General features: G+C 40.3%; 1 protein-coding gene and 2 long non-coding RNA genes across 6 annotated transcripts in view; 2 read left to right on the top strand and 1 right to left on the bottom strand.

Moving 5' to 3' along the window:
* Positions 1-26,238, bottom strand: part of LOC121693612 — a 139,851-nt gene that overhangs the window by 58,148 nt on the left and 55,465 nt on the right. For 2 of the 4 annotated variants that reach the window (XR_006025545.1, XR_006025546.1), the window contains exon 4: positions 8,353-8,414. This is a non-coding gene — a long non-coding RNA (uncharacterized LOC121693612). Of the gene's footprint in view, positions 1-8,217; positions 8,415-26,238 lie in introns of those variants that run through there. The other 2 variants (XR_006025547.1, XR_006025544.1) reach the window with 1 other exon arrangement.
* LOC121693613 lies at positions 95-20,025 on the top strand. Its single transcript, XR_006025548.1, has 3 exons — positions 95-105; positions 15,267-15,270; positions 19,903-20,025. It is a non-coding gene; the product is annotated as an uncharacterized LOC121693613 (long non-coding RNA).
* osr1 (odd-skipped related transcription factor 1) lies at positions 2,302-7,902 on the top strand. The gene is made up of 3 exons (XM_042073155.1): positions 2,302-2,547; positions 5,907-6,623; positions 7,056-7,902. The coding sequence occupies exons 2-3, from the start codon at positions 5,953-5,955 to the stop codon at positions 7,186-7,188; spliced, it is 804 nt and encodes a 267-aa protein (XP_041929089.1). The 5' UTR covers positions 2,302-2,547; positions 5,907-5,952; the 3' UTR covers positions 7,189-7,902.

Raw genomic sequence — 26,238 nt, 5'->3', positions numbered from 1 at the left:
CTTCTGTGGCAGGACGATTCATTTCCGAGGTCAGTGCTTCTGCACTTCACTTGGTGATGCAACATCAACCAACGCTGGACAGCGGACTCCCATTAAATAAACATGGTGGACTGTGTGTGGTAGGAGGATTCCAGTTAGTCAACTCAGTAAAGAAAAAATCTGAAGACATAAGGGCAGCTTGCTTTACAAAAGCTGGACCATGCCAATATGGAAACTGCACATTACTAGTCCACAGAAAAAAATAACATTTACAAAATCAAACCTTTCCATTCATGTCTGGTCTTGCCAAGATAAGTTCAAAAGTCTGCTGCAAATTGAATCTGTCTACCAAGATAACAGTGGAGTTGGGAGTGGATCTCACAGAACCACTGAATCAAGGCCAAATTCACTTGAGATTCTACTGCTATCTAGTTATCTGATTATTTGTCTGTCTGTCCAGTTGTTTCCCTGGCTCTAGGTGTTATGCTTTTTATTTATCATATTTTCTTTTCTGAAGACCACATAATTTGAAGGTGTGGCCAGTATTGACCATGAGAAATATAACTGAGACCTAAATGATGCTTGCCACAGCGATCCCTTTGGACTTGCATGCCATGGTGTTAAAATAAGCACTTGATTAAAAAATGTGTCCGCTAGGTGGCAGGTTTTGCGCATGTGTTGCTGCAATTCACATGACCGAAGTTGAAAGGTACCAAGAAGTGCAGTTGACCTCAGCGTGAATACACCTTTAAATACGTACAGGAATTACTGCAAGATCAAAGACTTGACTTGAGAAGCGACGAAAACCTACTCAGGATTATATACATATAAGTATACAAAACCTTTCATGGTGTATTTATATATATAGCATATATATATATATATATATATATATATATATATATATATATATATATATATATATATAAACATATTACACTTCCTGACACTAAAGTTTATATTTACAATATAATAATATAGGCCTATTATATCGATATTATATATTATTCTTCACGGATCTTGCACAATGGCATATTGGTTCATTTGTACAGTCAATTAAATAAAAACTTGAATAACCATCGTTTTGAAATACTATAGAATGGTAGCCTTGCCGTTAATGCAAAAAATAAATCATGCAATAACCCCACACGTAAACTATTCCGTCGAAGCAATACACAAAAGGATCAATTGTTATTAGGCATATATAAATATTTATTTAACCCGCATGTGTGATGTGTTTATTTATTAACCTACAGTGATATCCACCTTACGCAATATATCACGCTATCCAAGTGCCACTAAATAAAATCCCGCTCAAAGTGACCTCGAGCTCTCTCTTTAGTGCAGCGTTTTGAGGTATTGTCGCATCACCTTTTTTATGTAGCCTACACTCTGAATAAAAACTACGCAAAGAGTTTTCATCTGTATTCTCTTAAAAAGGGGTGACAAATTGAAAAATGCTTTAGAGGTTTAATACGAGTATACTATTTCTTTTCCCTCGAACTCCAAGTTAAAAGTGACAGTTGTATATTTACCTTAATTAATTTAGAGCGAGGGGTGATTTGTTGGTCTTCCAGCGTAGGCTATACAGAAGCCTATTTTAAACAGGAAAACCTGGAGGGTGGGTCAACTTCTTAAAGAGGAGCAAGAACATGACAATTAGTCTGATGTATTCAAACTTTTTTGCCTTTCACATCAACCCCCAGGAAAAGATGCTGAGTAGACGAGGATGAAGTTAGTATTGGTTATTGGTTGGCTATAGAACTGGTCAAAGATTTACCCTCCTACTTTGCTGACAGACTTGTCATCATTGTGCCCTCTTACCTTCTGGTCCTAGAAGAGGAAAGACAACTTAATCAAAGTGTATGATTAAAATGTATGATAAATATTGACATACATGGTTAAAGATATGCCTAAAGTACGTCCTCTTTAACAACTCTTCCCTGTAATACTTTTAAAACATATTTTATATAGAGATATTGTTGCAGGCTACATTTATGAACTGCGTTTATGGGTTTTTTTTTTTTTTAAATAAAAAATGACATACTATCCGTTTACTTTTACCCCATGGTGCTGTCTAAGACTGTGCGTTATGACAAACATTGAAAAATACACTGATAATGTTTTGCCAAAGGACACCTAAAATACCACTGCTTGATCGGTCTCCCATTAAATGAATGCAACTGACTTTACTTTACAGTATGAATCTCCATCCATCGACTCTTTTTTCATTCTAGTTGGGGAGGTTGGCCGAATGACGCGCATGTGCAAGTGGAGGCAATAAAGAGGCGGTTTGACTTGGAACCGCAAGAGAGTGAAAGAAAGTCTCATCCTGAAAACGTCCCGCTTACAACTTGTGGGAACAGCTATGACATACACGCACTTACATGGTCAGCTCTGAGGTGACATGTAGAAGAAGCTGGTTGAAGTATCTGGTTCGAGAAACTTTTACACGAACGGCCTGTAACTCTTGAGAAGTTTTGCAGCAACAGTGTTTTACTCCTCTACGAGCTCCTTGAAGACAACAACGCTGAAATCTTGGACCGTTCTTCAGAACTTCTGAACCTGGTAAATATCGCAGTGTTTTGTCTTCAACGATAGCATAAGCTACTTAAAAAATCTAACTTTTGATGTGTTGTTAACGTAGTAGAAGACTCATAGATATGATGACAATTGAAAAACGGTGCAGAGCATGGATATAGGGATGACATGTAACATGGGGCAGGCAGGTTACGTTAAAATAGAGATTTGCTCGCAAACACCGTGCAGACCGGGCATTTTAAGTGGGCTATGGAATTGTCTGTTTTTAATACTGAAAGCGACCATGCCACTCGCAAACTGTCATGATGTGCTGGACTTCCTTCGATTAATGGTGCTGCGGTGGTAGCTAAAAAGGCAGACTGTCGTGCATGCTGGAGCGATCAACAGGTGTGATGTTTCAGAGGGCAAAGTATCCATTCGCTAAGTGATGTTATGTAGCTTGCACGCTGCCTGAAATCGTTTCAACATTCGCTTTAATAAACAGCCTTGTGTTTTCGCAAGGTAGACCGTTTGGAATCTATCGATAATTTCAGCCAGGACGGATCAAGTAATAGTTTGACTAATATTTGTGCTTTTCACCAGACACCTTTGGCGTACAGATTTAAACGTTGTTGCATCTCCATATTTCATTTTCGTTTTCGTTTTATTTATAGGCTAACTATTGGATTTTGATACAGATTTAAAAACGAAATTTGACCCCAGTTTGCATTTATTATGTTCTTTTCATTGTATTGTTTTGGTTCTATTTACCATGCACATCATGCATAACGTAGCAGTAGTCATGCACCATACACCCGTCCTTACTATAAAGTAGCCGTGCGTTTGTGAAGCAAGTCCATTCAATTAAATTATAATTAAAGCCTTTACTAGCCTTTAGCAATAAAGGCCACTGTAATTAATTGTTTTCAATTCTTTATGAAATAATCGTTAGTCGTGGGACTACTTGGTGAAGAAAATATTACTCTAAATTAATTTTGAATTTTCTTGGAAATTGATGCTATGATATTTCATCCCACTTAATATATTGGTTAACCCTTGTAATAGATGACGTTATATATGCCCCCCCTCCCCTTAATTTTGTGGTAATTATTTTTAGTGATTCTATTAAATAACAGTGACTATAATTATTATCATTATTATTGGCATTATCATAACTATTATTATCAGTATTATTATTATTATTATTATTATTATTATTATTGCGGTTAAATTCATATTTAAACTATAAATACCATCAAAATACATAAATTCATTAAAAAAGCATATGTTTACTTTGGCATTTATGTTTAGTGTTCTTTCTGCAGGCTACGTTCCTGGAGTGACTACTCCTTTACACCAACCATTCCACTTTTAGGACAGTTTACTTTAAGACTGACACTGTTTACTTCTGTCTTCCATCCTTTTTCTCTCATCGTCTTTCTCTTCATTGTATTCATGTATATCCAGTCATGTTAGATTATCTCCATGTTAAATATTGAGTGTCTTGCACTTTGCTTTCTCAGTTTACGTTAAATGTTCACATCCCCTGTTTTGTAGGCTATTGATAAAGATAAAAGCATCAGCTCGTTTGTGGCAATTACCGCGCAATCGACCAGAATGCCGACTGTCTATGAGGTTGCATATTTAACACAATACACAACTCACTCCCTGCATCTCTCCCCCGTTTCACAAGTGACAAATACTCCTTTAGAGTCGTAATGGTTTTAGGAAAAGTTAAAGCATTTGAAGGTCCCAAGGCACAAGTGAAATTAACGCCTTTTATGCTATCATCACAACAACGGAAACTATTAGAGTGAAAGGATAACAGACACTGCACTGACTTGAACACACTGAACCATGGGTTATGTGAGGTTGTGGATGAAAACTCTCATCATTACAAGAACAAGGCCTTTCCATTTCAGTTTGCAAGCTCCAGTACTCTAAGCAGTTGCTCTGGAGAAGACGTTGTCACCAAATATAGCAAGAGCACAGAGGGCAAAGAAAATCCAACATGATTCACGGACCCTTTCATCACCTTAGCTCAGATAAATCTCGGGGAAGGAAAGTTGTACTGAGTTTGATCCTTTATGTCGTGCGGGAAGCAAAGCGGGCTGGCTGGTGTGACTTTTCTTGCCAGAAACGTTGCAGAAATCCTGCTAATTAGCCAACAATGTCTCTGTGAAATGTCATTAACGCCTGGGTCAGCAACTTTCAAATTCCATAGGATTTAGGGACTGGTGTGAAGTGAAGCGTCCCTGGCCTGTCCGTTATTGAGCGCATGCTGTTGTGCGGCCCGATGCGAGTTGAATTAGAGCTACATTCATTAGTCTGGTCATAGTCGAACTACATACATTTAAAACGTGGGTGTGTGCACAACTTGATCAGTGCGTAATCTTTGCGGGCTAAGTTGTAAACAATCATCACGCTCAGGTGTCTTGGGGTGCGTAATTTGATTGCTCAGTCTCACCCTTTGTCCTTCCAACAATGAAATGGTATGCAGACATCAAAGGGTTAAGGATATGGTGCTGTTGGGGAGCAACCGCTGATCTCCCCTAATGACCTCGTAAGTAAAAGTCAATTACTTCTGCGTCATGATCAGAAAGTATAAATCCCCGGGGGACTTTTGAGCTTGAGAGTCTCTAATTAGTACTATTTCACTCTTTATTTATAGCGAAAACTCGGCTACACATCCAAACTCAGAGAGTTTATTGAATGGCAATGTGGGGGAAGAAACGAACATTTTACGGCAGATTACTCTCCACTGCCTTAACATTTGAGACATACGTTTGACACATGCGAGTTATGGCAGGGGCCAGACTCAAATTATGCTTCAGTCATAAAAATGTAAATAATTATTTACTGTCCTCCAGAAATCTTGGGGCTCCCTGAAGATTTGTTCCATATAAATATTCCATCTGCCCATCAAATGCAGACACAATAGAGCCTGATTGTTCTTTGTGTCTCTCCTACCAGACTTGATGAAATTGTTCACTGAGGTATGTTACCTCAGTGAATAGTGTCTTTGAGGTGAATAGCTCTGGGCACAATTTCTGGAAGCGGGGCGACGCCTACGCCAAACACACGTTAACGTCTGGCAGGCCCTGAAACAGTGTTTGTGTGTGTGTGTGTTTTGCCTTCTGCTGCCTATCAGACCTCTATCTCTCCATCACTGTATCTCTCCATCAGACACTGTGTTCCTCTCATTTTATCCCCTTCCCTTCCTCTTATCCAATGCATGTGTGTAAACAGGGGATTTTGTATGTGTCCCAGGAGTGGTGGTGGTGATTAAATTTAATGACCGCCTCATTTATTTTTGAGCTAATGGAAATTTATCTCCAAGGGAATTTATAATCAACTTTATTCCTTCCGGTTTGTCTAATACGATCTCTCTTTCTGTGTTTCACAAGACGTTACCCTGTCAGTCCCTTGTGGTTTGATCAACGTTTGACAAACATGGGAAGTAAGACCCTTCCAGCTCCAGTCCCGCTCCATCCATCCTTGCAGCTGGCCAACTACTCCCTTCTGCAGACGTCCAACGGCTTCCAGCTCCCGTCGGACCACGTGCCCAGCATCTACAGTTTCAGTGCCCTGCACGCCGTACACCTGCATCAGTGGACTCTGGGCTACCCGCCCTTTGCCCTGCCCCGCTGCACTTTCTCCAAGCTTCCTGGCTTGGTAGATGCCCGGTTTCCCCTGCCCTCCATCCCTCTCTTTCCACACCTGGTCCAGCCAAACAAGCAGGACTCCTCGGGGAACGGCCCTGGCAGCACTGGCAGCGGTTCCTCCAAGAACAAGCCCCGGTTCGACTTTGCCAACCTGGCAGCTGCTGCAACCCAGGAGGACCCCCTGAAGGCGGAGGATCTGAGTGCCAGCGCGCAGACGCCCCATCCGCCCACACTGGGCTGCCTGCTGGACGTGGCCAAGCTCTCCCCGGAGAGGAAGCCCAGCCGAGGGCGCCTGCCGTCCAAGACCAAGAAGGAGTTTGTGTGCAAGTTCTGCGGACGTCATTTCACAAAGTCCTACAACCTGCTGATTCACGAGCGCACACACACAGACGAGAGGCCATACACCTGCGACATCTGCCACAAAGCCTTCCGGCGACAGGATCACTTGAGAGATCACAGGTATGTCTAACCTGTTTACAACTCCAAATGGAAAGTAAGAATTAGGTTAGTTTTAGCAACATGTCATGAGTAAAAATGGACAGTTATGCTCAGAGGAACTTTGTGTCCAGAAGTGATGCTGCCTTAAGTATCTTCTCTCTTACATCTATAGAATAGAAAATTGGAAACATTACATTGACAGTGTTCACACATTCAGAGCAATCCTTAACACAAACCTTTTCTACCATTTTGTGAATCACCATATATTATACAGCCGTTAAGCATTTTATTGTTCATAATTAATACATGAGCATGCTTTTAAATGTGCTTGACAGATGTTTCTTTTATGGATAGCGCTTTAGGACCGAGCATGTCTGTGGCTCCCTGAGCACAATAAGATAAACTATTGTGCTGTCATATAAGATTCCCTCTTTTGTCTGTTCTGCCCTCCAGATACATTCACTCAAAAGAGAAGCCTTTTAAATGCCAAGAGTGCGGGAAGGGATTCTGTCAGTCGAGGACGCTGGCGGTCCACAAAACATTGCACATGCAGGTCAAGGAGCTGAAGCCTGCCAAGATAAAGTGACGTCAACGGCCAAAACAAACAAGCGTTACGGGGACACTGGAAGAACAACGACCAGCAAAAATGACAAGGCACAGAGACAGCATTGTTCCTGGGCAACATGAACATAGTGTAAACTATACACATTTTGATCACACCAAAGAGGGATATGTGAAAGTATTCCGAGAAAAAAGGGACAGAAATTCTTGTATCATGGAGAGACAGCAATTCTTCTGCCAAAAGTGCTATTGAATAACCTGGAATTTAAATAATGCGCCGAGACTCAACAGAAGGGACACATTGGACTTTTTTTTCACAATACTGTGTCGGCTGTTTTGTTTTCGGGTTTGTAAAAACTGTTTTGTTTGGAGAACTCTTGTCATGGGTTACAGTGTAAGAGGTTATTGGGAAAAGACCCGCGGTCAGAATTAGAATGGATCCATTGAATGTGATCTTTATCCTTGTGTTGACTCTGCCCTGGACAGGTTATTTTGTTGTTGTTCAGAGGCATGTATGAAATGAAATACGCAGTCCTTAGCAGTATCTGTAAGCTTATGGTGACGGCCAATGACACATAGCCATTGTCTCTTCTGTGAGAAATCAACATTCCATTGTAATTTTTGTACATATTTTCCTTTTTGTATAACTGTTATTTGGCACTTTAACCTGATTATTGTTTATTTACATATATCACTGGATCCCCTAAACTTATTTTAAGAAATAAATAGTCATTTTCTAAACAAGTTCACTGTGGATGTTTTGGGTGGGTGTCACATTGTTAATATATCATTAAGGTGCATTAACATTTGATAGAATGGACCTAACATTCCTACACAGTATTTTCTAAGTATGGTTTAGTGCCTGTTGGCTATTGTATGCAAGCTGGATGTGTGGAGGATATTTGTGGTGGCAGAAAGGTTTTCAAAGGAACTGTTATGACATAAAATAGCAGTAAACACAGTACAGTGTAAAACATACAGAAAGAAAAAGGCCTTTTATCTTGTGGTAAATTCACAATACACAATAGGCAATCATGAGCTCTAAGGGCTTAATTTAGGGATATATGGATTCTTCACAGTTCTCTTCCAATATACATCCCAATTTTGATCTGATATCCTAAATTTGATTGCGGTTGTTAACACCACTACACATCAGTGTGGATTGGGGATCCAATGTGAAAGGGCTTACCGTGGCAGTGAAGGCCAGACACATCAGTATACAAAAGCCAGGTGTGATCACGACCATCAGACCTGCATATTGGAAACATGAAACACAACTCTCAGGAACACATTGAGAACACACACACACTCTCTCAATCCTTTTGATGTTAAACAAGTTGACTTATCTTGTAAAGTTGCCATTATGTGAATTGTTAGCTGAGGAAGGACATACGCTGTTCTACCTATTGGGCTCAATCACACATTGATCTCTTAAGGTGATGAGGCAACTTTTTGAGCAAGGTTGCTGGGCAACCATATAACCAGTTCCATTTATTCTGATTGGATGATAATCAGGTTTTGCCCACTGATAATTAAAGTTCTTCAGAAAAGAAATTGTTGCCCAATATCAATTGGAACATGCCATAATGAGGAACATTCCTCAACAACATTGCCCAAAAAGTTGCCCCATGTATCATCAGCTTTAGATTTGCTAGCGCCTATCAACCTCAATCTATAGCTCTTAACAGGTCTGATTTAGTGGTTACAATTGTGTTGAATTTACAATAGCTCACAGACCTCACAAACTCTCCCTAAAAATACAGACACACAAAGGACACAGGCACACAGACTATGACAGACAGACGGACAGACAGAGAGACACACACACACAAATACACACTGTTAGTACAAAAAGCTAAGCTCCAGTTCCTTTGGCTTTCTTTAGGCTAAAACACAGCAAGGCCAGTCTGTTCACTAACCACACAAACAGTGTGTGTATATTACTTAATCAAATATAGAACAGTTCTAGTCAGGAAAATACACTTGAAGGTATGCCAATTAAACTGGCATTTACTTTGGATCCAATCGGCATGCTGAATTATTGTATGCAAAGTGACTCGAAGATACATTACATTTTGTTCCCTCTCACTACAGTCATATTTCCCATGTCCTCACTTGGTTTTGTGAGCATAAGCAAGAATAAACACTCTTTGATACATTTCTGTGCATAACCAAGTCCAGTGGTTACACCAGCTGTTCCTATTGAGTAAGATTTACCAGTGAAAGGTGTGTCCACATAGGGAATACAGCAATAACCACTTTCTGAAACTGGATATCTCCTATATTTTCATCTAAACCACAGCCTTGTTAAAGCATTTTATTTTTTTTCAAGACCAACACTTATATCCTTAATGTAGGATTCTTGTGTAAAAATAACATTATAAAAATTAGGTAAATCATACCAAACAGCTTAATATGTCTGTATATCTAACTGACAGACCATACAGCCTACAGCTGTGTAATAAAAGGAAGATAACTTGATGACTCCACATATTGAAATCGAGTGTAAATGTTTCAATGTGTCTGAGCCCCCTGACTTCCTTGAAGTTCACTGATTTTGTCAGTGGGGACACTGCAGAGCTACTGTGGTCTTTCCTTTCCAGGAACTGAGTGAGAAAGAGAGAGAAAGAGAGGGAGAGGGAGAGAGAGAGAGAGAGGTGGAGAAATACCACTGAAAGGAAAGTCCACATCCTCAAGACAAAGTTTTCATGACCATGACACCAACTGACAAGAGAAAAGGTGGTACAGGCCTGTCATTGGTTAGTGCGGTTGATGTGTTTGTTGTTCCTAACAAAACGGTTCATGATCTAGAAAAGTTACTGGTTAGCAATGTTACCTGTTCTAACACAATGAATTACAATACACAATGCTGTTAAATTACTTTTAAATTTGTACATATTATATTATGGTATAACCTCAGGAAGTGAAGAGCGATGACCAGATCAATGTCCACTGGTGAAACTGCAAGGCCATACGCCACAGTCTCCACCCAAAAATCAGACCCTCCCCTCCCCTTCCTTCATTTCAATGATCAACCTGTGACATACCAAAACACTGAAGATGTTAAATGGGAGAACTGAACTTCTGTCCGAGGCCCATATCCCCACAGCGGCTCTGAGGTGCGTGAGAATGTTTATGACAAGGTTGATGGGCCTTATGGCAGAAGCTCGGCGGTTGCTACAGAGGGGGAGGGCAAGTTCACAGGATGGAAAGCCCCGCTGTTCACCGGCCCTCTAGAAGTCAGGAACCCATCTGTCCGTCAACGTCTCCCTGACCCTCGGCCGAGAGAGCCAGGGACACACGCGGCACCCGATGGCACAGCAGACACAGCTGGACGGGGAGCGCCATGCTGGCCGCGGGCTACGTGACTACCAGCCAGTCCACCACAGGTGCGTAAGCAGTAGGGGGGAAAACAATAATAACAGCACCTCCGGAGGTGTTTCTTTCTACCACTGGCCATTTCCTAATGCAGCTGCATTTTATTATTTTTTTTGGTCCTTGTGCCATTGGGGATTTTAAAAAGCCTACTTTGTCTGGCCGTGATGTCATTAGCAACTACTGTTTGTCGATTTCAATGATGTGATTTAGAGGAGCTTCCCAGAAGGCCTTGCAGGCAGCGGACGGTGGCGGTGGTGCTGACAAGTTTAGGGCCTTGGCCAGGGGTGACACGGAGGGCGACAGGATGAGCAGACGACAGGCTGACAGACGCGACAGCCTGAGGGGCCCGCACCCCCCCACCCCCCTCATTTCCTCCGGTAAGGAAAAGGGAAATCGACCGGGCAAAGATGTGGCCCCCCAATTTTAGAAAAGAACATAGGAAGTCCTGGGAGGTGAAAGCAGGTCTCGATGAAAATGGCGTCCACTTGGTCGGCAACCCCGTCACCTTAGCAGCACAAGGCGCACACAATATCATTGTCAACACTGCACTATATATAAAATGTTCAGCTGGTTGACAGGAAGGACTGGTACTCCAGAGGGAAAATTAGAGGTGATTCATCCAGGACTGTAAAAACACGCTAACAACCATAGAAAAACTTGGAAAGAATAATACCCTTAATGGTGAAAACTTCACACATAAAAAGGAGAACAAATTTTCTTTGAATGCTTAGGACGTGAACTATAAATGTGTCATATATCACTCCAGTCTGTGAATTTGATCAGGTGTTTAACCGCCCAATGACATTTTGTTTCCATGGCTCGCACAAACACGGCACACACACTGCTAATGCATGAACACTGATAATATGGCCTTTCACAGAGTTAAAGTCATATACAAAAAAATCAATTCAATTTAAAGGAGTCATGTCATAGACTTTTGAATTATTTCATAACCTTCCCTGAGATGCTTTTGGCTTTCTCATGATGTTCTAGCATGGGCTGAAAACCCTACAGGAAAAATATATGCTGATTTTGCAGCTGCGTTTTCATTTTGATAGTACATTTTACATGCAATTAGCTTCACTCTGCTAGGCTAACATCTCTAAGCATCTTCTAGGTGTATTGCTAGATCGCTAACAGGAATGGGAGCATAGTAAATGAGGGCAATGTGATGCAGAAACAATACATTTGTCTAATTTGCCCATGCTCTATGACCATTTATTTTCTATGGCCATTACAGGCAAGGAAGGGAACAGTCCAATTTGAAAAACCCTGTGTGTCCCCTGGTTACATCGACATATCTAATTTCAAAGCCAAGAAGAAAAAGAGATTTCCTGCGGCACAACCCCATTAATGTGAACCAGGAGTCATTATTGGACATTATTAGAGGTTATTAGATTGGTCAACAAACGAGTGAAGAACATCATGGTCATTTGGTAAACCCTCATGTAACTTTTTGTCAGTGCTTCATGATTTCCTGTTTTGACCAAGACGAGACTACATCTAAGCTATGAAACTGAAGATATTGGTCAATGTCTACAAAATGAAGACACAATTAACATAAAGAGGAAAATAATAAAAAGAGGAACAGAATAAAAAACATGGGTTACAGTAGTAATTGCCCATAGAGTTCTTTCTGAAATGATGACCACTATAAATGTCTGCAGTCAGGAGCCTCTGACACCAATGCCTTTTAGGTGTCTTAGGACTTTTAGGTGTCTTAGGACTTTTGTTTACGGGCAGACAGTAATTTGCTAACTAAGAGGTTAACATACAAACTGTAGATCACAGCTAAAAGAGTACAGGGGGGCATTTTATATGGTAAGGAAAATAAAGATAATAAATTATGTTACCTGGCTTCTGTGATACTGGTTGCTGACTTAACCATAAAGAATCATCTGGTGAGTGTAAGTAACTGGTCCAAACATTCCTTTTCATGCATGATTCTAAGAGTGCATGTCCTTTTCTGAGAAGGATGAAAAGTAAAATTGCCAGTAATAGTCATGAAAGCCAATGGCCTTTGTACACTAGGCACATGGGAAAATGTCACAGTTGAAATCAAGTGAAAACAACACATTATTTTAGGAGGAAAGAACAATTCAAACGTGAGGTATTTCCCAGCATTATTTTTGTCACCTCCTGACCTCTCAAACTGCCTCCAAATGGTTATTTACCCCATTTGGAATGATAGGTTTTATTTTTTTGCAAGACAATCAAACCAAACAGTAAATGTAATAAATTCAAAACAATAAAATGAATGACAGATCTGACAGCATGAAATATAAAAATGAGCCTAAAGGGGCTTGGTTCATCAAATAATAAATCTCAATAAATTCTGCATTAGGTTAACACTTTGCGAGCACAATCGAGATACACTAGTTTGGCCTATTACCTAAGCCTATAGTGTTCCAAAAAATAAATGTTCCCATGCCCAACACTCGGTATTACTTCATGAAATACAAATTTATTGCGGTAAAGCAGGTTTATGATATAATTGCAAGAAACAATCTCAAATATATTTGAAGAATAATTTTAGTGGGCGCTAGGCCCTGAGAAATGCAAAGCAAAGCCAGAGAGAAGAAAAGCTATTACCTTCAGGACCAATAAGATGCGTTACTGGTCAAATAATATAATATGGGCAATAATACCCCCATCTGCAATTTGCACTGGAATTTGAGCCGTTTTTATGGCCATTATGGTGCAACCACAGTTCATTGAAATCCATTATCAAAGTTGTTTAACTCAATTTACTTAAACACATAAAAGGCACAGGCCTATCTAAGAATATAGCCTCTTTTTCTCTTTATATCGAAAAGACAACATTTCCACACATAATATCTTATGAGTGGATAATAGTTAGGCCTAATACAGACTAAAAAGGGGGTAAACATGGGAAAATAAAAGAAAAGATGACATGATGGTTGTCAGTGAGATCCCAGATGACACCGGTGATGACATGGATCGATGCCAGATCAGATGTCAGACATCTACGCATATCAATACATTATGTAAAGCCTGCTACTATCAGCAGTGTAAAGGTCTGCTGATTTGTGATGAGTTTGTTCAACTAGGTGGTGAACAGTCAGCTATACATGAGTTCATCTCAGAATAACAAATAAATCAACCGATACCCTAAAAGGCTGTTGTCTCACAGGGTTGAGTGATGGAATGATGGAGAAAAACGGACTCCTGCTTCAGTTCCAACTAAACAATGAATACTGCTGTATTGAGAATATGAATGATATTTCATTTTTCAAGGCTATTTCAGCTTGTTATTCATCTCTATGATCTCTGTGCCCATTCACCGCTTTGTGCAGTCAATATGATAAAATATTACAGCAATAAACCTAGCTTGTATTTTTCCAGATGGCAACACAACTGCGATGATTGAAATGAATATGTTTCAGTACACTTTAGACTTTCAAATACAAATATTAAGCTATGGCTACACAGTGTACAAAAGACTTATAAAAAGTCTTTGGCACGGGACCAAACAACAAAGGCCATCTTAGATTAGTTATTTCTGTGTTGACTCACCAAACAACTTTGCCACTTAATGCACAGCTCATATAAAAGCAAAAATGCCACTCTCCATGTCAGTGGAAGAATACGTGACACAGACAGCTATATTTATTGGCTGTTACATTGTGTCTGTGTGGTATTATGTGTTCTATGTCTTGAATTCATGAGAGAAAGAACAAATGCCATTTTTACAGTTGTGAAATAAAGAAGGCACGTCAAGTTCAGTCATAAAACCTGGGTATTTTCCACTGGCCTCCCAATGTTCAGTATGACATAGTTGAACATGATATTTATATCCAGACCTCTCCAGCTCAATCATGCCCCTTCATCAAGGCCTTTTAAACAAGGCTCTGAAGTCCACCTCACGTCCAATAACCCGTCACACTTCAGCACACACTGACCCGGCAAAATATCTGATTGGCAGCTGAGGCTTAAAAAGAATAAAAGGCATGAAGGAAATAAAAAGCTTAATAAGTTATTAGGGAGAGGTTAACATGAATACAAAAAGACATTATGTATTTGGGAGACTGTACTGCTTTGGAAGAATGAAACAAAACTGTGATGTGTGCTGCAATTAGGAAAGATGAGAACTGAGATTTGGTACCACATATTATGCAATTAATAGGATGCACCATGGACAGACAGGGGTGACTGTAATATGAGTGGATGATTTTGGTGAGGGTTATTCACATGAGGTCAGTAGCCCCAGCTGGGAGGACCTGAGGACTCCCCTGGGAGGCTGCTGTTTCTGAAGTGAATCAGGGCCCTGATCTGAGATCAGATATGGCCAGATGGTGACTGCATAGAACTCGTTAATTTGTTATCATCTATCCATCCTATTCCACCCTCCACAAGTTCTAAAGTACAGCTATTTTTATACCCTTCAACTTTTGTAGAGATTATACATAGAGCAAGGCCGTAGCCATGTCAACATTGGGGGGGACAAATCTGTGGTGGGGTCTGAGGGACCCCCAAACAGAATTTCAATACATTTCCCAACATGCAAAAATATTATTAAAAATCCCAAACATGTCATTAGTTAAGATTAGAGCATTCCAAACTTTTGACAGACATAGGCATGGATGGCTTATGAACACCTAGGCACAGATGCAAAAAGCCCCCCCCCCCCCCCCTCTGTTAAGATAGGGGCAAGGTAGTTTAAAAAATATATGTATATCCCCTTAAATGATGACTTCTGGTGAGTTTTGTGGAAAGAGAAAAGAAGGATGGAAAAGAAGCAACTTCACGCTGAGGCCTTGGGCCCAGTAGGCCCATTCAGTAATCCATCCCTGGACATACAGTAGGCCTGTGGTATGACTCCATTTGTCTCCAAAATGTACAAACAAGAGTATCTTTGTTAACCTCTATATTACACAGAATGCTATGGGTCTTTGACTAATTACTCACACCTGAGGATTTTTTTAACTAAGGCTTAGACCTATAGGTTTGGACCTATAGCCTAATAAGAATTACATGGGGGTCTGGAGGTTTCTCTCCCGGGATTTTGTTTTATTATGCTGGTGGCTAATCACACAATTTTAACATAGTTTGAAATGTTCAGGATTTAGGAATCGGCTACTAATACAGGCCTCTCTTCTGTCTGACTCACCTCACGTTACCCCATGCATTATAGCCTACTTGTTTTCTGACAGAAATTATGTTTTGTGCCAACATGTAGAAACACTACCACAGCCTTTTTTCAGTGAATGGAGGTGCAAATTTCTTCCTTTGGTTATTGTCCGTGATTCACATTAACTTCAGGCCACCACCACCAGTGCATAGTGCAAACGTTTTCCCAAGTTGTGTGCCATCGCCACCTTTGAAAAACTGCTATAATGTCACTTACCTTCGTTACTAACCAGTCCTACTTTTGCCTGCATGGATGCATGAGTGCACATTTAAATGTGACATGCAAGATGCAACAACCATTTCTAAGAGGCTTGTAAACAGTTTAATTTCTGACATTACTACTAGAATATGAATGGATTATTTATGTTATAAAACATTAAAGGGACACCAGGCAAGCCTGATGCTTTTTCTCTACGAAACTCCCCCTCGCTCGGTCTGAAGCTCTTTTCCTTTTCTTTGCGTCTTCTGTCAAGGGTTTTCGCTGCTTCTTCGCCGGCTCTGCCATTATACACACGTTTGCAACAATCTCTAGCGTTTCGTTAGCCTGCCTCTGTGCTGTAAACTGATCCTGCTTTGGTCGGCGGGTAGGATACACCGAACTTGCAAGTGGGATATTCTTCCTACAGGCAGTAGGGGCGGGGGGCGAGAGAGCCTTCATTCGCCCCGTAATGAGTCATTTAACCATATACCGACTTACGAAGATGATTAATTAACACGAAAACGTTGCCTGGTGTCCCTTTAAACATTAAGTTAATGACACAGGGACGCACAAATTAATAATTTACACTAAAAGGGCACTAAGTTTCACTTTCGCTATCATTGCGAGAAAATAGGCTAGGCCTACAATATGGAAAATACTTTGACGTTCCCTTTGAGTCTGATCGGCTCCAAAAATGAATAGGGTTTCCTTAGCCTGTGCTACACCTTTCCACCAAGGTTTGTGAGAATTTGGTCATATTTTGGTCATATCTGAATTTTGGGGGGACACGGCCCTGATATAGAATATAACTTATATTTTACTGTAGACTTTTTTTTTTAACGTTATATTTTACATGAAGTGTTTGGTGGCTAATTCCTTATGGTCATTAACTTTTTGCTGTAAAACGTGTTGTTGGCTGCATTGACATTAAAGCTAACCTTTTTCTGAGTGACTTCTGTTAGGAGGATGCTTCTACGATGTAAAATTCTCATTTTCAGAGAATTATACCTGAAAAACTAAGTGATTGCATAAAATACATTACACATTTTCAGCACATGAAATGTCTAACTATTTTGACCCCAAATGGGAAACTGAAGTAGATTGTTAGCAATATCTCCACTCTTATATTTTAGTCTTTGATTAAAAACAAATATCTGTTTTTTCAGATCTATAAATAACTCCCCTTTTATAGTTTGGTCTGTGATTAAAAACAAATATGTGTTTCTTCAGAACTAAACTGGGAGAGTGACTTCAGCACTTAACATGTTGAGATGTTTGCATGGTCAATCTGTTCCACATCATTATCTTGCTGCATCAAATGGCTTTTTACTTGGCCCATCAGTTGTAAGATCAGGCCAGTGCTTTACAGATGCAGAACAGTTACATGGGCTTACGTAAACTTCATAGCTCACCCTCAGCTGTTGAAATAGTCACCATGAAGTTAGGTTGGGCTCCAATTAGACGTCTCACTGCCAAAGTTAATGTCAGTTGAATTCATAGATAGGCATAAAGTCGTTTGATTGAATTTCATCTTGGATTCCATTACATTCTTCATCAAAAAAGCCAAACCAGTGAGGTAATTCCAAATAACGTAATATTGCTTTTTTTTTCTCCCAGATCAGCAAAATTGCACAAGGGCTGCATAACTTTCCCATGTGACAAATTCGACATGAGCTGAGTGCTTTGCTATAATTCGATTCTCTTTAATTGAAGATTTCTCTTTGTGATATCCTGGATGTGGTAGCATATGTTGATGGTTTACTTAATTCCTCCAGTGCACTTCATTTTGACTGAGAGTAGGCAGAGAGTAGGCAAATTCCCTTTCATCAAAGATGAAGGAGCTAGGGGTTTGGGCTTTTGGTGGGGTAGTGCCTTGTGTGACCGACACATTGTGTGGTTCGTGGAAAAAAAAAGGAACCCACTCTGTGCCATGCTGTACATGTAAAAACGAGTGAGTGAAATTAGTCCATACAGTTTGTGGAGGGCCATGTTGCCTGAAACCTTGAGTCTTTTTTAAATTTAGGCCATCCCAAAAACCATGGCCAATAGATCTGATGATTTGTCACAGTGGATTTGGTTACACGGTGGTGACAACGAACACAGCCAGCTGTGGACTGCAGCCTATTAGCTTAACCTTAACAGGACATTGCCAATTATATTAATCAGAAGGCTGGCCAACATCACTGGCCCTAAAGGAAGTATGTTACCAGAAAAGATGCTGAGAGTTGATTAGCATCATCCTATAGGCTTCTGATTAACAGCCAAATAAGCACAATGACATTCACTGACATTATGGAACACGTACAACACATTCTTGCCGTGTATTTTACATAGCATATATTTTAAATTTAGTGAATGCATACAGCATTTGATTTTAAGGAAGCCAGGGGTCATATTTTATTTCATTCTTTCACTATTAGTAGTAGTGAACTAGATTATATTGGTTTTCAAAAAGAAAAGTATATTTTTTGTGTGTAATATTAGATGGCACACCCCTCACTAGCCCATGGAAAGCCTGTTGAATGTACATCACACTGAAATGGAATTTCATGTTACGCTTGCCTACCACCACCATGCTTCATATTTTGGCCTTTTAAACTGGAAGTATAAATTGTGTCGTAAAACCCAAGGCCAAAATAAATCAGAGGAGTTGCACAATAATGAAGGCATTCATGCATTTTACAAGATTAGAGACCTTTTTTTTAAAGCAACTCACACTAAACAGTATAAGTTTTAGACACTTTATTTCTTTACAATTTCTTTATTGTTTGTATCAAAGCAATTTGCTAGATTTTTCATTTGATAATGAATGTTTTCAATTAATTACTGTTTTGATGTTTCCTTAACACTGAGCAATTCTAATATGCTGTGCAATGTTGCTCAAGACATTGGTTCTTTGAGTAAGGCCTCCTATCACTTGTAAACAAGTGGCTCAAAAAACCTACTTCACAAACGCAATTGTTTAATTTCGAAAAGAATGGCTGCATCCAATGTGGCTGAAGAAAATAGTTGGGAAATGTTTAGAGAGGCTGTTAAACAGATGCATCCAATTCTCTTTTACAGTCCAAATTCTGAGGAAATGCAGTGTTTTTGGTTTGGCTGAAGTTTCTAGCAGTAACAGGTGCTGTTGCAATTGGGAGGTAAGATTTGCCCACAACATTGTAATATTCAAGACTTTCCATTGAACACCCCGAGGTATTCACGTCCATTGGGGCAATTTAAAATGCATAAAGCCTGACAAGCAGCAGGTTTAAAAATTGGCGAGAAGCAAATGGATTACTGCAACACAAACATGTTTGTTTAATTATGTTAAAAGTACAGGAAGCTGTAGGCTGCCAGGAATATCTACTCAATTTGAAAAGAAACCAGAGAAGTATGCAACCAAATACATTTCTTTCTCAAAATATGCAACTGATCCTTGAAAGTATTAACATCACAACCTGCTACATCTGGTGTTGTTGTTCTACATTGTAATGACTCTTACCCCTTGGAAGCATGGATCTTATAGGACTGCTGACAGTGAGGAACCCCAGAGAATAGTCTGAAAATCACAATGTCCAGAAATACAGTGAAAATTACCTGTACTCCTTGATTAAAAGGCTCATCATTTGTAACCAAATAACTTGACCACAGTAGTTGTGCTAGGAAGTGAACTGGCAACAGTTCTTTCCATTGTCTAATAGGACATAACCCTGCTATTTTCAAAAAAAGATATTGTTTTGCTCTACTGAAATATATATTTTAGGCAATGTGTAATACAAGTCCATAAGGCAACAACATATCACAACCTAGGGAACAATTAATCACTCATATTGTTCTAGTACAGAACAATAACGTGACTTTATCTCACCCAGACTAGACTAATTTAACCAAGTAATCCCAAATTACTCCCAGACTAGACTAGTTTACCCAGGTAAACCTATCTTAACCAAGCTTTTTGACTGCAGGAGCTCTGAGGTGACTGAAACTGCTGATGAAGAACAAAATAGGTATGTCACTTAGGTCCATTAGTTCCTAACCTGACTCCGCCAGATGGATTTGCTCCGCATATCCATCTGGCAACTTTTCATTGAAGAACTTTTGGGAAGGGGCGGAAATACTGGTTAGCTGATTGGATAAACCATCTGTCTATCACCACCTGGTGGTTATCGATGGGCCAAATCAACCAATTAGATGAACAAAGTGTTCTTCTAATGCCTTCGTTTAACATACAATTAAGTTAGGTAACGTAACTAACGTTAAGATGTTTTAACTTACCATTTGTATGTGATATGAACCTAATCAACGACAATTCCCATCAAGTTTTCACGGTAGGCCCTACACTTCTGAAGAAAGTATATTCCTCCATTATGAACTGGAATCGGCCGTGGAGGATGTCTGTGTCATTCATTCCTCCCAGCTGCATGGCTGAGACTCATAGCTTCACAGCTTACCCAGGAATACTTTCTAATTTGAATAAAACTTGCGCGATATAATAGCTATGCTCATCTCATCTGTGGATGCCGTCATGTTGTTCGTTGCGTCACACCTCAACCCGCCTCAAAGCCAATCGGACGCTGATTGGACGTTCGTTTGGTGAACTGCTCCAAATTCTCTTTAACGAAAAGTTGCCAGACTGATCTGCGAGTGAAACCTTGAAAGCTTGTGAGATCAGGATGGTCTTACGAGGCTAATTAGTTCCTGCATCACAATGAAAACTGAAAATCTGAATGGGCCCATCAGGGAGCTACTCCTGTAAACGTCCACGGCACCTCAGATAGATAGATGGATCAATAAAGTATCTATCTATCTATGGACGTTTACAGGAGCAGCTCCCTGATCTGCCCGTTCAGATTTTATGTTTTCATTGTAATGCAGGAACTAATGGACCTAAGTGACATACCTATTTTGTTCTTCATCACCCAGCAGTTTCAGTGCCGAACAGAAATACCTAACCTGGTCAGAGTACGCACTTGTTTCACTCCGAAAAACTGTCCTAAAAGAGACACAGGCAGTTCTTGCAATGGAAAAATGGACAAAGGTGCCCCATGAGTTCCTTCAGTGGTGAAAAAGTGCCTAAAGTAATCTTTGGAATGGTTCCAACTGAGTTTTGCTATGTAAGTCTATCTGGAATCTTTCTTCTGGTTATCTTCCTTGTCTCCCAATGGGGTTGGGTCTCTACTACACATTGTAAAACAGTGACTGCAGAACACAGCTCTCTAAAATATCCACTGGGTTATCTTACATGGGAGTTGGGCTTCTTCCTGATACCCAGTTACTGGATATTTGTCTGCCAAGCTTTGCCTTTTGTTTAATGACAACTCATTTTCTCCTATAAAGCATCTCCTGTGAAAGATGCAGCTAAACACCGTCTTACTGAGGAAACTGGACTAAACAAACAAACAAAACAACTAGCTAAACTTCACCTAAATAAACTTTTAGAAATTAATGTTATCGATAAAGTTTATTGGGGTCTTCAGTGTTCTAATACAGTATAAAGGTAATTTTCATACAATGGTAATTTTTATCAGGTTTTACTGTGTGCGTGTGAAAATAGCATATCACCATTTATTTGTGTAGTTTCCCTGTTTGATATTGCCTTTGACCTGATTACTCTAGTAGCTCAGATCTGTGACACGTCTGATCAATCATAATTAACCTTCGACATTTTCTATTGCCACAGTCATTGTCATGAAATTGAAAGTTTCAAGAGATGTCTTTTTTTTAGAGAAGATCTATATTCAACTTGAATCAAGTGTCCTACTTGTGTGTTTACATTAGTAAAGTGGATGAACCCAGTCATCTACCACAGACACACCCCATGTTACAGGCCAAAACCAACAAGAAAGGAGCACACCAACTGTGAGGGTGTTTACATGTTTGGGTTAGGACACTGCTCTGTAAACAGGCCCCCTCAGTCACAGCCATGTTTGTGGCTCCGGCATTCTTCACTCAATCAATTAGATGCAAGGACGTATTGTCACCTAGGTGACAATGCCTCTGCTGAGGGATCTACTGACGCACCCCCAATGGTTCTGCCATCTTTGTGAGGCTGATGTTAAATTCTGTGCTCAAAGCCACCAGAATGCACCCGTGGTAACATTTGGTTGAAATTTGCAATTGCAAGAAGTGTTAATGTATACTGCCCAGAATGCCCTGTGTTTGTGTATTACTTCATCAATTCATTCCTAAATTGGCTATGCACAATTTTTTATTTTTGCAATTGTTTCATTAAATAATATGGTATAGCCTAGATTGTCTACCATTTCATGTTTTTGAATATTTTAGTTAATTATTGTGAGAACAATTTACTTCATTATCAAACTGATCTTTTCCCTTTCTATTTTCCTTAATCTTTTTATGTTTACAACCTTGTCCAACCCTAGACCCCATCACTTTGATACCATAGATGCATGCCCTTTGCTCAGTAAAAGATACCTATGGATACCATTAAAGCACTTTGGTCAGCACAATTCTCTGTGATTGCCTTGAACCTTGACATTTATAGTTTTCTAGTTAACTGGATTGTAGGAGCTGGCTCTCATCGTCATCAGAGCCACATCCCTAATGATGCTGAAATTCTGTGCTGTATCTCACCTCCTCAACCATTTTGATTTACATGTTGATGGCATGATCTCCACTGGGTGACAGCACTAGCTGTGTCTAACAAGTTCCACCTCATGGAATCGATTAGCTTGGCAGGATGACGGCACACATTACATGAATCTTTCATCAGCTGGCTGTTGTCAACCTTCACAAACTCACCCAGGTCATCACACCCGTGTGTCTCTGCTAAGCAGTTCACATGACAGGATAATGACTTCACTTTTAATATGAAAATGATAATAAAGTGTTGCATAATGTTACATTTGGACAGCCATTTGTGTTCCAAGTCAAGATCCTCCTCTCCCATACTCCTCCCTGTTGAAAGGTCAGACACCACTGCTTTCTGTCAGCCATGCTGGGAGAAGGAGAGAACGCGAGCGAGAGATTTAAAGATAAGGAGAGATAAAAACGGATGTAAGGCAATTCAGAAATGACAGAGCATACAAGATGTGGCCAACAAAAGGAGTGAGGCAGTGGGGGTCAGAAACAGAGGGAGATAAGAGAAGCAGGGGTCTGAATCAAATAGGGGAAAAGGGATATGAATATGCTCAAAAGAGCCAAAACCATAGAGTGCACAGAAATCTGACTTCAATATCGACATTATTATTACTATTATCAACTTTTTTCTTTGGGTCGATATGAAATTCCCCAGACCCGCTATGCCGGCACAGAGATGGTCGACCTGCGTAGGCTCCCTGGCATCTGAAGTGTCCAGCTGGCTGGCCGCCCAGCAGCAGAGGCAGGGTGCAGGCTGAGAGAACGAAGGAGAGCGAAGTAAAAGTGTGGGAAAAGAAAAAGGACAGGTCCGCGGGAGAGCTGGAGAGGGCTTTAACCGCTCTCCTGCTTTAAGAGTCCCAGTAGAACATGCCATTAGCAAGTGCATGCCATACACATTATATATGACTGAGAAGGCCCGAGGAAGAGGAGGAATACAATTTTTCTGTTGCTTCAGACACCTTGATATTATCAGGCGTTTTCTTTTAAAGTTGGGGTGGGGGTGGGGGAGGCGGCGGCTGGGGTATCTTTTGTTTTCACACAGGTCCCAAATATTTGAGTTCTGGGGTCTAGTTCGTGTTAGGGAATTTTATTGTTCAAATATGAGTCAGCTGTTAAAAATTACACACATAATGTTTCACAGGATAACCAGGGTGGGGAGAAATTGGTGCTTAAAGGAAAAAGAGGAAAGGGAGCAAGATAAAGTATATCACTCTTGAGAGAAACAAAATGGGAATAAGGAATCCTTACAGCTTTGATTCATTATCTGGTCCATGGTGTTTGAAAGGTGCAATATCTTGCCTACTTCTCCCATTTCTTTTCCCTCTGTTCATTCTCTCTCTTACACAAACACACTCTCTCTCTCTCTTTGACACACACACACACACACACACACACACACACACACTGTCACCATGAAGTCTGTTTCCAAGAGGGGACAAACATTTTTAAAACCACAATCTCAAGTTAACAATACTTGCCTGGAGCAGTGGTTCCTTTGAACCCACATTTGTGCCCCTTTTAAATAATGTACACTTTGTCACAAACATGCAACCAAGCATGACAAAATGCCAGCGAGATATTATTAATAAATCCCATGTTACATACCTAATCACTTGCATATGTGATCCGAAAGCGCCATGCAACAATAATCCACCGAAAAAATAAGGGGAGGGAGGCATTCAAACAAATCCAGCCGCATGAGATTGTTATAAATATTGGAACATTCCTGCAACGCATTTGTAACGTTGCTGAGCCAAAAGTTTTTCTATTGGCAGGTGAACTTGGTCACAGTAATGGACTGAAAGAAGAGACTTTATTACTCTGCCCCCAATCAGACATCTGATACAAACAAATGTTGTTTCAGGGAGGAAATGTACATTTCAAGAGAGAGACTCTTGTTTGGCCTGCTGGGAACAGGCTGAGAAGAACCTGATAGTATTTTACTGCTTTTTTTCTTTACTTCTTGTGGAGACAATGACTTGTGTTTGCAAGGGTGGGCCCGATTTAGGGGACATTGTAAAGGAACTCATTATCAGTTATTTTAATCTGGTTTACGGTTTGGGGGTTGACAAGGGGATTTCTTTGCTCCTTGTTAATATAAATGAACAAACACTGCTTACCGTTTGTGTCATGGTTGTTTTACAAGACATATAACAGACCCCTATTAACTGTAATACAAGACAGTGTGTGTGTGTGTGTGTGTGTGTGCGTGTGTGTGTGTGTGTATGTGTACCTTGTATGTGTGTTAGTGTATGCCTGCTCAAATGAGGACTGAGACCCAGTAAGTATATCTACTGCGTCCCTCCTCTTACTAGCCTCTTCCTAGTAACCAGCGCAAAACGTTGCTGAAGTTGAAAAGGTGAATATAATAAGGCTAATAAATTCAGAACGTCAATGGATTCACACAGTATGTAAATGTATGCTTTAAATTCAAAATCATATTCATGTAAAATGTAAAACCATATTCATGTAAATTTCTCAGACTCTGCATCCACATGCAGAATGCTGCGTTTTTGATCACCAGTTGCATGTATTGTCTAAGGCCCCTCACACATTGGCACCAACATGAGTGAGGCACACTTTGCTTTCTACATTCGATTACTGAGATTGCATTGTTTTCAAAACTAACCCGCACACCACCACCGAAAACTTTCCCCGCTGCCATATTCATTATGGTTCAGTTCTTTTTAGTCGTTTGCCAAACGGTTGTCAGTTGGGCACTGGTGTGCGTGGGCAGGTGACAGAAAGTGATGGCACATTCATGTTGGCGCCTGCATTCGGCGTGCTTAACTGCCTGTTGTGTGCTAACTGCACAGAACACCTATGACATCTCCCTGGGCTGTGCAGCCTGGGCACCGGTGAACAGCAGACCTCTTCTGCACATTGTCTGTTTTTGATTCTCCTCTAACGTTATTAGTTTCCCCCTCTGTATGGTGCCAAGGTCCAGCTATGGTTATGGTTGAGGTCTTTTTGGATTTCCCCTGGTGTGATCAGGATGTTGGCGTAGGCCCTAATTTTGAGTCACCCTAAATATCTCCAGCTAAAAATATTACTGTCTAGATTGGAAGGTCTGAAGTAACACTGAATGGATACACAAACAAATTGTACATGTAAATACTGGATCCACACGCACTGTTGAAAGACCTGGACACAAATTAATATCTAAAACACTAAATGCCTGCTAATGTTCTCTCATCTAAACCCTTGTCTAGGCCTCCTGCAATTAGAGCAGAATTTATGTATCCAATCAGAGTTCATGTTATGGCGCACCATAACATAGCAATGTTACTTTTGAGGTCAGATAAACTGACACTGCACTATGCTTATGTGCAAGTGACTGTCTGTGTATATGTTTGAGGGAGTGAAAGAACATAGAAAGAGTAAAAAAGAGAGTGTGTGTGTGTGTGTTGCTCTTATCATTTCAGCAATAAAGCTCCTAACTGCTCCTCTACATCTCAACAGGCAGTCCAATGAACAAAAGCTGTCAAGTGGGCCTTGTTGATCCTGCTGCTGATGAGAGCCTTTGATGTGCGAGGGTTCACAAGTTCCTCGTCTGGATAAGCACCAATGAGATAACAGAGGATGCGAGTGAGGAGCTCCCTTCCATAAACACCCGCTATCTTATCAGCTATCTAGAGCCTCATCCCCATTCTTGGATTCATCACTTTCCAGACTAAGATGCGAGCTTCATGTAATCCAGCAAGTTACATTCTATGTGCTGCAAATCAAGATGTTAAATCTAAATGCTTTGCAGCTGAGCAATCT

This window comes from Alosa sapidissima, chromosome 19 (genome assembly GCF_018492685.1).
Source record: "Alosa sapidissima isolate fAloSap1 chromosome 19, fAloSap1.pri, whole genome shotgun sequence".
Taxonomy (NCBI): Eukaryota; Metazoa; Chordata; class Actinopteri; order Clupeiformes; family Clupeidae; genus Alosa; species Alosa sapidissima.
This window is presented reverse-complemented; position numbering and strand designations above follow the sequence as displayed.

Excerpts from the sequence above, each read along its gene's own strand:
- osr1 (XM_042073155.1), top strand. The coding sequence starts at position 5,953 with ATGGGAAGTAAGACCCTTCCAGCTCCAGTCCCGCTCCATCCATCCTTG. Across the intron at positions 6,624-7,055 it reads GATCACTTGAGAGATCACAG|ATACATTCACTCAAAAGAGA; the intron begins GTATGTCTAACC and ends TCTGCCCTCCAG.